Below are 12,766 nucleotides of genomic sequence, written 5' to 3' on the forward strand. Positions count from 1 at the left end.
TATCCCCTGATTCGAAGTCCATCACACTATTCCACTGAGCCACAGCCTCCTCTTTCTCCTCATGAATGGAGTGCAGTGTGACCAGTGTAGTCTGTTGTTTGTGTCATAAAGGTCTCCTATTATGCTATTTTTAGGCATACATTATGGGACTCAGATATATAAAAAAACATGTATATGATGTGTTTTACTCACAATACCAAACAGATACATGCATTTTAGACATCCCTCATATCCCTCTGTGTTAGCCCTGTTATGGCCCTTTCACACCAACGCGGTTCCAGGGCCGGTTCGGAGCTAGAGCCTGATAAGCACCGGTTTTTCCTGTTCACACCGCAGCGGAGCCGGCTCTTTTCCCCGAAAATATATTATAGCAGCTATCGGATGGAATCAATACATGGGCTGCACAGGTTGTCATGTCCGACTAACACAAGTAGAATCATAATGAAAAATAAGCCGGTAAAATGTGCTTGTAGAAAACGGCTTATGCCACAATAGGATAGCAACAAGTAGTCAAGATAGTCAGTTTAGCTTCGGTTGCTATGGTAACATCACCCATGTTATACCAGAGAAACTTTCATAACAGCGTTGTGATGTCAAACAGCGGGCAGCACTGCAGCGGTCGGTGAATGCCGCTGAAACACATGAATAAATAAAGAACCAAGGCACTCTGGAGAAAAGTCTAAGGGTTGAGAAATAGTTATTTAACACGATCATCGACCCGACGTAGTCCTCCATTGTTGTTGTTGTTGTGAGCGCCGTTGGGGAGAAAATCAGCGATGTAAACGGTGACGTCATGACGCTGCATTGGCAGCACCAGTCGGGCTCTGGGCGGTGTGAACAAGACGGAGGCTGAAAATTAAAACCGGCTCCGAACCAGAAGAGCGCAAGCACGGAGCTAGAACGGGAACTGCGTTGGTGTGAAAGGGGCATTAGAGAACTGCAAGTTTGGGGTCCTTAGCTTGAAAAATAAAAAGTGAAGGTGGAGCTAATGCCTGCTCAGAATTACACGGCAGATTCAGTTTAATGCTCCCGTGATTAAACACCATCCTGTTCTAAACCACATCAAGGATTATTTCTGAAACAGTATGGAGCTCAAATACTTTTTCTCTTGCGGGTTTACCACAAGGTGAGTTCCTTTTTTTATTTCCTGCTTTTTAAACACATACTCTCTCCAGTACAGGGGCCTGTACTACGAAGCTGGTTCAACCTAACCTGGATATGTTTGAGTTAGCCGGTTGGCCTAATCCAAAACATACGCGCTGTCGCTAAACGGTCCTACGACGCGGGTTATCAAGTGGATCGCTCAAGCCAGCCGTGTCCTATCTAGTTAGGTGCGCGTTCACATGAAAGGGGTGGTATCTGGAGCATTCGACCAATCACAAACATGGAGAAGCATACTGACAGCGCAGCGTCATACTTCCTGAATGAAAAGTCAACTATATAATTAGACAAATATGAAGACGTTAAACTTTAAACATCCATGACTTAAACACGTTATCCAGGATCAAAGCCACAGAGCTGCACCTGCAAGGTGAATACAGCTGGGAACAGAACAAGTTTGAATGCGTTCATTAACAGGTTTATGATATCACTGCCCCGTCTAAAACACGATCTGACTTTAATTACATTTGTCTCGAGTGTTTCGTCAACTTATGTGTTGCTTAAAATAATACTTCTGCATACAGTCTGTGACACTGTGAGTGTTGCACGGCCAGATACGGCTCAGCTGACTCAGATAAATATATGATTCATTATGAAGTGATATGCCGCGGACTGCACTTAATGTTACTCTGATTCGGTTACTTATGTCGTGGCAGATATTTAAGTAAGCTTTCTTAACGCTAATGTTATAATAGTCAGATTGCTCTGAAGATGGAGGTGATATTCTATTAATGTTCACGTTCACACAGTCGGTGATTTTTGCCGGCCGTCTTTCCTGCAACGGCAGCTTTTCTGTATTTCCTTTCTCCTGTAATATGACTTGATCGCTTTAAACTCCGCACACTGAGCTCTGATTGGTCAGCAGGCGGTGTTTTCACTGAGTTGAGCTCTTAGCCTGCAACCTAACCTGGTCCCGACCAGGTTAGCCGCACAGCATAGGTTACCATGGAGATCTAGCCTGCTAAAAAGAGAACCAGCTTCGTAGGACCGGAAACCCCGAGTTTTCCCTGAAGTTAGCCGGCTAAGCGAAAATCCTGCTTCGTAGTATACCCCCCGGCTCCGTTGTTCCCCCATTTTTAGAGATTTGGGTACGGAGGAAAAGAGAGAGGGTTTTATTTTCTGACTTTGTGAGTTCCCTGACACACCAGGGATACAAATGTATGCATAAAAGTTATAAAAAAGTGCATTTTGCATGATAGGTCCACTTTAAGTAAACACAATAACAACAGACTAACAGTGTTGTGGTGATTATTAGAGTTTTAAGGTCTGCTCCATTGTCTCTTTTTACATTGTTTACTTATGTCACTGTCTTTTACAAGAAAGTTGTTCTTATTTCGTCTTTGGTTTGTTTACAAAGTTGGCAAGCTCTTTGTTTTGATTCAATAAACATTATCTTTTGATTTTGTAAATTAATTTCCTGTTCTTTTTTATCCCGGTTATTGTATATGTTGTTACTTCCCTTTTACCCCTAGGGAACATAACATTCCATCGTTAACTCCACTTCATATATTTCAATTGATGGACACTGACACATGATGCTGTTAATCTTGTTTAGTTTTTAGGGGGTGAATGTAGGGGCGGCGGGTACTGTAGGCTAAGCCTTCCCAAATATTTGTGTCACTACATCCTGGTAAAATAAAAAATATAGGCTAATGTATAATGTTTGTGTCTTTGACATTAGCACTGCTATGCAGCCACCTGTGCCCTGTACTACGAAGCCAGTTCAACAGATCCTGGATATGTTTAAGATATCTGAACTAACCCTAACAAACGAGATCTCGCTAAGCGGTACGACGCTGGTTATCAACTCGGTAAATCAAGCCAGGGATTCTCTCTCCAGCTGAGAGCGTGTTCACGTGAAACACAGGGGTAATTAAAGTTTAAAAGTCTCAAAAATGCTACAACTACTGTCACAAACTGGGTGAATGTGAAGTGTGTTGTTAAAGGAGGATGAAAGCGTAATTAAGGAGCACTATTGGAGTGACTTTGATGGTTATTGGACTCAGGATTAATTCATTTGGATTCCCGCTGTATGAAGAAATTAAAGGACGGCGCAAGTGGAAACAATTCACAAAGGGATTAAACTGTTTAAAACACGCTCAAAGTGAGCCGTGTTTATGTGGATTCAAAAGTCGTAAATAATCTACAAAATGGAGGAGACCGATCTGATCGGAGCAACTGTGACAAATAATCCAACTGAAACCGGCATGGACAATGACTATGTTTTAAAAATGCGCTTATCCAGAAAAGCCTGGTTTGGATATTTTACGGGCAGAAGAAACATTTCAGTTAAAGAAAGAATTATACATTTCTGTCTTTGTATGCCTTTAATAGCTACTAACTTGAATTTTTATTCAAATGTATCAATCAATTATTTTTTATATTGTATTGTAATGTAGAGACAAGGCATTTTACAATTGTATAAAACAAAAAAAGTCTAAATATGATATTTGGCCTCAAATCATCTGAGGCCTGGCGCCCCCCCTGCGATCTTTGGCGCCCCTCCAAGGGGGGCGCATCCCCCAGGTTGGGAACCACTATGTGACAATGCAAGTGTTGCACGGCCAGATACGGCTCGAGAAGCTGACTCAGATAAGGAAATATTGTGATATTATATGATCGATGATCTGATTGATGATGTGAAATGAATGATAAGTGCGACACGTCGGCGTCTTCTCTGCAGAGGCTACGGAACTTTAAACTGTATTTCCTTTATCCTGTAATATGACTTGATATTTAAACTCCGCACACTGAGCTCTGATTGGTCAGCAGGCGGTGCTTTCACTGAGTTGAGCTCTTATATAGACGCCGGAGGCGGGCAGCGTCAGGTAAAAAAAAGTTATTAAGCCTTCCCAAACGTGAGGCTCACGCGCCGCCTATGAAATGTCATATTCCCACAGCACATAGGCGACATTTATTTTGTTCATTCATAACGTTTCTCTCCAACGGCGCTCGCTACTTTAAGATGCTGAAAAAATATATGAAAATAAATTAACAATGTGGCTTAACATGTTTTGAGTTCATATTCCCTTCCTTGCGTCCTGCCTTTCTTGTTTAAGCATTATTTAGGATCTCTGTGGCTTTATTAATCAATGACATGGTTTTCCACAATAACGTTTTTTGTTTCAATTGTTGGATAGATAGATAGATGCAAATAATACCCTGTAGATACATAACATAAATTACATAGCCTGAAAAAATAAAACAACCTTCAGAAATCCAAACTTCCAAATCAACTACAACAACAATAACAATAACCCTCACAATTGCAAGATATTTTGTACAAACTACTTTCCATAAAGATATTAATATAACATAGAAAGAGCACCCTGTCCTACTCGTCCAGTGTTTTGATATAATGCTGCATTGATAAATCAAGACATCACAAATTAAAATTAAATCAACACTTTTCATCATACTGGACTTAATATGGCAGTCTAGCACCTTTGGGTTTTGGTTAGTTACAACAATTAGAAATACATTTTACAATAACACCTTTAAAAAACGTTTCAAGACAGTAACATCTTTCAAAACACAAATGCTTCCTCACTCGACTTGCCCTCTTTTGTAACTAAAAAGCACGATTAATCCATTTGTCTCAAAGTCAAAATCCCCCAAAACTACAACTCCCAGAATCCCCTGTGAGCGAGCAGCCAATGAAAGACGAGAATGGAGGTGACGACACTCGCGCTGGTGCTTTTATTAGCGCGCGCTTGGCTTGGTGGGGCACAGAGCTCGCGGTGATCAGCACGAGAGGAACACAGTTCAAAGCTTCTGAAGGAGGGTGTGACAGCATCTTTAAAGACTCGCCAGGACTGTGTTTTTCCAAGTCTGTAAGTACAAATAATATTATATTTTTGATATTTTAAAGAAACCCCATGCGATACAGGTTTGATGTTTTTGCTGTAGTTTGTATTTTTGGGCAGCATGTTGGATTTTCTGCAGCTCTTTTGTTGCTTATCGTTACTTTATGTGGGCTGTTGGAGGTATTTTGTATGTTGGCACAGACATGGCTGCAGACTTGAAGACTTATTTCATCTCTGTGATTTTGTTGGTAGCTAGCAGTCACATTTTGTATCAGTTTTCCATTCACTGATGTAAGAAAAGCCTGGTTATTGGGGGTTTTCTGTGGGAGTGAACCTGCCATCAGGGCGTCTTTGTCTGCAGCTGCTCGTCAAAAGCGCCTTTGTTTGATGCTGCGTGTCATTCATGAGCTAATGAGACCACAATGCTAACTAAATCTAAAACAAATTATTTAAAATGATCATTAGTGAGGATATTTAGTCATTTCAAGAGCTAATTAAATCCAAACATTGGCGTCAATTTGGGAAGGCAAGGTGTGGGCATTCACCAACCTCAATCCTTTCTAATACACGTAAGAATAATGCATTTGTATGTCCTTATACTGATGCAGAAAACGTGCATCCAAAAGCTAATATGAGCTATTTGGCACCCTTTAAGAACAATTATGGGAGGGGTCGTTTCATTCATCTGATTCTGCTTATCGTTCGAGTAACATCCCCTAAATTACATTACATTTCATTGGTCCAATAAGTACCAATAACTTAACAAATGACATCGCTGACATTGCATTTGAACACATTTATGCAGACAATCACGCCCTGCATGTTTAGCCTGTTGTTGCAGTGTGTGTGTGTCCCTCCTGCTGCTGCTCACACACATACTGCAGGAACAGGTGCTCCTGGTGAGCATTTTCCGCCAGCTCATCGCCCACTAATCCCGTTTCAGATGCTGCATATTGGCTGTTTTTTTTTATTCTGACTGCAGGCCTGTCTGCACCTGGCACTGCCAGCCGTGCCCACGCCCCCCCACACATCCTTTTGTTTCAGCGACTTGTTTAGCGCATTAGCAATTAACGTTTGAAAAGCCCTGCCCCTTTTCCTTCATGTCTGATCGTGCGGTCACTGCGGTGCCTTGCCTTCAGATTGTATTTGGTATTAATGTCGCTGATGCCACAAGTCAGATAAACAATGGTGTTGCTTGCAGACATGCTTTTGTGTGGACGGATGGGCGGTGGTTGTTTGCAGTTCTGCAGACGGCCGCATGGTGTCGCCACTGTGCCTTTACAAATAAATAAAATGTCTTCAGCTTTTGTAGATGACTTATTAGTCGATTATTTTGTCCAAAGCATCATATAGCATCATATAGTAAGTATGGTATTTCCAACAAGCCAGCAAGTAAGAGCTGCTGCATAAACGAAAGTCAAAGTGCTTTTTTTTTTTTCATATTGTACAAGCGAATCGGGTGGGTTTTCAGTTGGTATACGGTCTGCTGTAAATGGCATTGGGACTGGTGTAAAACATCCACTAGAGGTCGCTCATGTACTATAAATGCACCAGACTACTATAGCGATGATCTGACCTTTCTCTTTAATATTTCCTCTTTAGGTTAATTCACCTGCAGTGCACTCTTAAGATGGCAGCCGCTGAAGGTACATTATCTTGAGATTTTAATGTAAATGGTTGCCCAATTATGGTTTATTGTGTCTAAATCTATTTCTACCGTGTGTGTTCAGAGTTCTTGGTCAAGGAGCTGGACAAACGTGCCTCGGGCCAAGCCTTCGAGGTGATCCTCGCTGCTTCTGATCCCAAGGGAGAATTCCCCCTGTCTCTGCCCAAGAAGAAGGAGATGTCGCTGGAGGAAATCCAGAGGAAGCTGGATGCTGCAGAGGAGAGACGCAAGGTAAGAAATGATTAATTAAATCTACTATCAGCTGTTTGAATCTGAAAGCTGATTCACATCTGAAGGCTGGTTGTGGCTGATGCAACATTTAATCTTTTTGCAGAACCATGAAGCCGAGGTTCTGAAGCACTTAGCTGAGAAGCGAGAGCATGAAAAGGAGGTGCTACAGAAAGCTATGGAGGAGAACAACAACTTCAGTAAGATAGCAGAGGAGAAGCTGAATCAGAAGATGGAGGCCAACAAAGAGAACCGCACAGCACTTTTGGCAGCGATGAATGATAAATTCAAGGAGAAGGTCAGTGTTTAAATGGATAAAGTAGCACCATTTATTTCTTCCAGGTGTGTTGTAACTTACCCATCCTTCTTTTTATTTTAAATAGGACAAGAAGGTGGAAGAAGTGCGAAAGAACAAGGAAACCAAAGAAAGCACTGAGGACTGAGTTTCACACAGGAGCGTGTATAGGGTTTTTTTACGTATCCAAAGATTGATTTATTTTTCGTTCGGCCAGTATTTTTGTTGTGTTCACCTCCCAACCTTTTTTTGAAATAAATTGAAGTACTTTGTGAAATTTTCAATTCTGCTGAGTGTATTTGCGCTAGTTTCACATGTGGATCATTTCCCCCCCGCCCTCATGTCTATTCCATTTGATATGTAGCTTGTCGGTGCAGCTTCTACCCTTTTTGAAAATTAGCAGTGTACTTATCCTTTTGTAAGGAAAGCATGTTTCTATGCATAGGTCTTTTATCCCTGCCTATTTCATAGTGAGTTTTGCAAACTGTTTCTGTGAACTACACCTGTTCTCGGCACTTACTGTATATTAAAAATAAAAAAAGTAGCAAAAGGTTAACATCGAGGCGTCGGCTGTTATTCACTCAGTGTTTTTGTGAAGCTTTGCTAGTTTGCTCCTGCTGATTCTTGGCCTTTTGTAAAACATATTGGGGTCTTAAAGCACATAACATCTTGCTGTGAATTGAAATGCCAGGTTTGGCAGGTCGCCATCTTGACTGAATTTTGGGAGGCGGGGTGTTATATGGGACGCACACGAGCAATACACTTAGGCACCTCATATAAAAACAGTGGCTAGTGACTTGAACTGTTGTACTAAAACAAATTAATAAAAAAAAAAAAAGTGAACTCACTGCTTCTGTTTTTCTTTATACGTTAAATGTTGACGTATTAACACCATCTTCTTGGACCTAATTATTGCAATCTTTACTTGTGCTTTATCTGAAGGCTTAAGTTAATAAAGATGTTAGTACAGAAAACACTCCTCATATAGTTTCAAATTAAAATATTTTTGGCTCTGGGTAATTTGGGTGGCACTAAATACTATTTTTACAAACCAAACATTGGATCAATGAACAGCCTTCTCTGGAGTATTCAAACAATTTCTGAATGATTATACTAACATCGAGAGAAAAAATCATTCAATATTTAAAACAAAGACTGCCAATTAAGACTAAGCATTTGGCTCATTCGTTTCACAAATACGTTTTATCTCGTAAATGTTACATTTGCAAATGTACTAATAACTAAAGCTCTAAGATAAATGTAGTGAAGTAAATATTCCTCATTGTAGAAGTGTAATGCATTAAAAGAAAACACTCATATCAAATGAGTAAAAGTACCTAGTTACAGACTGTTAAAGGAAGCTCTGATGTTTATGACACCCTGCTGGAGGAAAGGTCAAAAGACCTGCCATCAGTATATAATATGAGACATAGATCATGACATAGCATTAGTATTTGCATATGCTACGATAAAGTTGGTATTCTATCAAATCTAACGTTTCAAAAATGGAGATGGAGATTTATTTCAGATGTGTTACATCACGACAGTTCTCTGTGGACCAGCTCCATAAATCTGCAGTCTGTGTCGCCCTCTGCTGGTGGCTTAGGAAAACAACACTTTATTTACCTCAAAAAACAAATAGAATTGGGAGAGATGAAACCCTCTTTAATGTTCACACATGCAGAGCACACAGCACACACAGTGACATCTGTTCTCTGCTTTTAACCCATCCTAGTACTTCTTTACATCCCCCGCACACGTCTCCGAACAATGGGAGACCGAGCCTTCTGCTCATTCGCCCCGCGCCTCTGGAACTCCCTCCCAGATCAGCTGAGATCTGCCCCTTCCACCGAGGTCTTCAAAACCGGCCTTAAGACCCTCTTCTTTCGGCAGGCCTTCCAATAAACTTTGAGCATGGTACACCTGGAGTACTGCCATTTTTATCGCTATCTCCGACTTTTATTTTTATCTATTTTATATTTTATTTTTTGATTTCTTATTACAATTATTTGTTTAAGCTCTCAAAGTGTATTAGTATCACTTGTTGTGAAGCACTTCGAGATGTGTCTTGGCCAGTGTTGGGCAAGTTACTTCCAAAATGTAATATATTACATATTACTTATTACTCTCTTTTGAAAGTAATAAGTTACATTACAAAATTACTGTCTCTGAAATGTAATGAGTTACACTACTTTAGTTACTTTTCTAGTTACTTTCACCAAAATAACCGCAAAAGAATGGCTAGGTATTTTAAATGCTAAAATGTAGTTTAGTGCAGCTCATTATACATCCAGTGAAGGCTAATGTGGTATAGCATAACAACTGTGTAGGCCCTTAAGGCTACTAACAACTTGTATTACACGGCTTAGTTGAATACTCGATTCTGATTGTAAATTCTTAACATGTGACACGTTGTTAATACAGCAGTACAGACCACTGTCAAGGACTATAATGAAGGTTGCTAAGGAGGATCAAGAAAGAGAAAGGAAAAGAGGTTAAAAGACGGAGCGCTGGACGTCAGATAAATCACCAGAAGAAGGCAGACAGGAAGTAAACACTAACAGGACACCGAATGGGCTCTGTAGTGTGTTTAGTTTATGGCCATACAGGCCCGGTTCCAGAACAAAATGACTCAGGGTGAATCTGAGATTACAGGGGGCGCAGCGGTAGTAGGTTTACATGAGCAATAGTGGCCGGAAACAGCAATGAGAAATAGCATTGATGGTCCCCAATGAACAGATTATGGCATTTGTTTGTTGTTATGTTTTGAAACCAAGTGAGAACATTTCAAGTGAGTTAAAAGTGCAATCCTGAAATATCTCATACAGTCCAAAGTGGACTGTGGCAAAGAAAAGCACCAACGCTTCAAAACTGTACTGATAAAACAAACGAGAACATATTGTAAATCAAGGCAAATATTATTTGAACCAGCTCATGGTTTGAAATGGCAAACATTGAAAAGCAAAAGTATTATTAAAACCATGTAGCCTACTAAATCATCACTTTGGTCCCATCATACTCTGGGAAGAGAATATGTACTGTGCTTGAAAACTGGATCACATCATCATGTGAGGTTGAATTTGTGACCTGGAGATCATTTCAGCTGCAACATCAGCTTGTTGATAAACTTGGGATATGAGATATTTTTGTAGCCATTCGTGGTGAAGGCATCTGTGCTATTGTATGCATTATCTTTGACCCAACATTTCTACAGGCATGGCAGAATATGGCACTATGTTCACATATTGTCTATTTGTATACCACGAGCTGCGAAATGACCGCCTAACCCCACTGTACAGGCGGGTACTTGTTTATATATACCTGGGCAGGCTCTGTGTTGCCGTGGTATCCTGGCTGGCACCTGCGGGCCGCAGAGGGGCGGCGGTGTTTCGGGCAACGAAGAGTGCTGCTCCGGGGTTGAGGGCGGCGAGTCAGGCGGGAGTAAGCTAGTGTCCACATGGAGGGTAACGTGATGTCCCCATCTGACCTGTTGCTACTGTCTGCAGTAGATGCAGTGTTGCTGGCGTTTAGTGATGCTTGCTTTAACCATTTTCGTATAAATGATTATCCACAGATGTGTGTCACTGCTGTGGAAGCACTTTGGAAATGATGCACGCGCAGCGGAGCAGGTCACGCGCACCTGACACAATTTGTTGTTAGTATTTTTCGCTCCGTTCTCTTTTTTGAATAGAGGGTGCATAACATTCAACTGCCCTGAAGATCCCGGCGCGAAGCCTGAAGAGTAAACACCAGGTTTACTAATCTACTACCCGCACAATGTGTCTGGTGTCGGAATGTCTCGCTATGTTAGTACATTGTTAAAAAAACAAAACACCATTTAATTTCGGGTTAAAATGTGTTGTAACTGCGTTACTGAGCATTGTAATGGGTAATATATTACCCACATTTCATTAGTAATGCGTTACATTACTTCGTTACAGCAAAAAGTAATATATTACTGTAACTCCGTTACTTTTGTAACGCGTTACACCCAACACTGGTCTTGGCAGATGAGAAGCGCTATATAAATTAAATATATTATTATTATTATTAGTACCAGGAGTCTAGTACTATAGGAGCAGAGCTATTGTACAGCACGATGGGAGTGAGGTGGGAAGGGATGTCCAGTGCCTTGCTCAAGGGCACCACGGCAGGGCAGGAGGTGAACTGGGACCTCTCCAAGTAGAAGTCCACACTCCAGATTTAGGTCTGGTCGGGGACTTGAACCGGCGACCCTACAGCTCACAGTCCAAGCCCCTACTGACTGACACTGCCGGACGAAACACAAGTTAGTAATAAATACGTAAAACACAAAACCCAAACAATTATTGTGATTGCTCCAAAAATTACAAAAGGAGTTTAAAAAAAACTATACAGTTGTATAGTGTATAAGAATCAACACCGGTGCAAAATAGAATAGTATTTCGTGAAAATAAGTCAAATATTAAAATAAATAACACAAGAATAAAAAGAGTGAAGGATAAATTAATCTAACACCACTACAAAATACAATAGCAATAAATAGGTAATTACGGTTTCATCAAATATAATTCATGGAGTCTAATTATTTCCTGACGTGTGTATGTATGCATGTCCTTTTTCTTTTTTACCCGTATTGTTTTTCATATTTTTTTTGTTTACTTTGTTCTAGTTATTCATTCATTTTTGGGTGAATTTTGTTTTATTTTTCCTCTTTATATCAGCTTAGTATTATTTATTTTTACCAGTCTTACGTTTGTGCAAACAAAATAAAAATGTAACATCTTATCCTGGGAGGTAACTTGAAACTATTATTGTTGAATATCTTATATTTTTAGGTGAAAAGTATAAAAAAACGGTAAAAAAACAAAAATATTTACTCAATTATTTGAATGTTATCTTTGTATCCTTTCCATTACAGACGGACACAATGTCGAGATAGAAATTGCTCAAACATCAGAGCTTCCTTTAACAGTCTGTATTCATAGGTGATGTAACTACTTTCACTCAAGTATTTGATATATTACTTTGAGCGTTTTCTTTTAATTATACTTCTTCACCACTACAATGAGGAATATTTACTTCATATCTTAGAGCTTTAGTTATTAGAGAAAATGTATTTTTTGTATAACGAATGAGCCAAATGCTTAAACGACTAGTCTTAAAGGGGACCTATCATGCAAAATGCACTTTGTGATGTCTTTTATACATAAATATGTGTCCCCGGTGTGTCGGGGAACTCACGCAGCATCAGAAAATAAAACCCTCTCTCTTTTCCTCCGTACCCAAATCTTTTAAGCGGATACAGATTTCCATCCGCTGTGACATTAGCGGACCCACAGAAAGTTGCTATCAGAAACAATGCCTGACGTGTTTTGGACGTAATCTCGTCTTTCTTTACATTAGCAAGCCTCGCTAACACTCAGAGCTAACCTGTACTGGAGAGCACATGTGTTTAAAAAGCAGGAAATAAAAAAATAACTCCAAACCTTGTGATAAACCTGCAAGAGAAAAAGCATTTGAGCTCCATACTGTTTCAGAACTAATCCTTGACGTTGTTTAAACAGGATGGCGTTTTATCACAGCAGAATTTTACTTTATCTCCAGTAGAATTCTGATCAGGCATTAGCT

At 40.2% G+C, this 12,766-nt stretch overlaps 1 protein-coding gene across 1 annotated transcript; it reads left to right on the forward strand.

Moving 5' to 3' along the window:
• Window positions 1–4,880: 4,880 nt before the first annotated feature.
• On the forward strand, window positions 4,881–7,712 carry LOC117454660 (stathmin-like). The gene is made up of 5 exons (XM_034093782.2): window positions 4,881–4,994; window positions 6,570–6,613; window positions 6,698–6,864; window positions 6,968–7,159; window positions 7,245–7,712. The coding sequence occupies exons 2-5, from the start codon at window positions 6,598–6,600 to the stop codon at window positions 7,302–7,304; spliced, it is 435 nt and encodes a 144-aa protein (XP_033949673.1). The 5' UTR covers window positions 4,881–4,994; window positions 6,570–6,597; the 3' UTR covers window positions 7,305–7,712.
• The last annotated feature ends 5,054 nt before the right edge of the window (window positions 7,713–12,766 follow it).

Source organism: Pseudochaenichthys georgianus, chromosome 11 (assembly GCF_902827115.2).
Source record: "Pseudochaenichthys georgianus chromosome 11, fPseGeo1.2, whole genome shotgun sequence".
NCBI lineage: Eukaryota > Metazoa > Chordata > Actinopteri > Perciformes > Channichthyidae > Pseudochaenichthys > Pseudochaenichthys georgianus.

Excerpts from the sequence above, each read along its gene's own strand:
- LOC117454660 (XM_034093782.2), top strand. Across the intron at positions 6,865-6,967 it reads CTGCAGAGGAGAGACGCAAG|AACCATGAAGCCGAGGTTCT; the intron begins GTAAGAAATGAT and ends ATCTTTTTGCAG. Across the intron at positions 7,160-7,244 it reads ATGATAAATTCAAGGAGAAG|GACAAGAAGGTGGAAGAAGT; the intron begins GTCAGTGTTTAA and ends TATTTTAAATAG.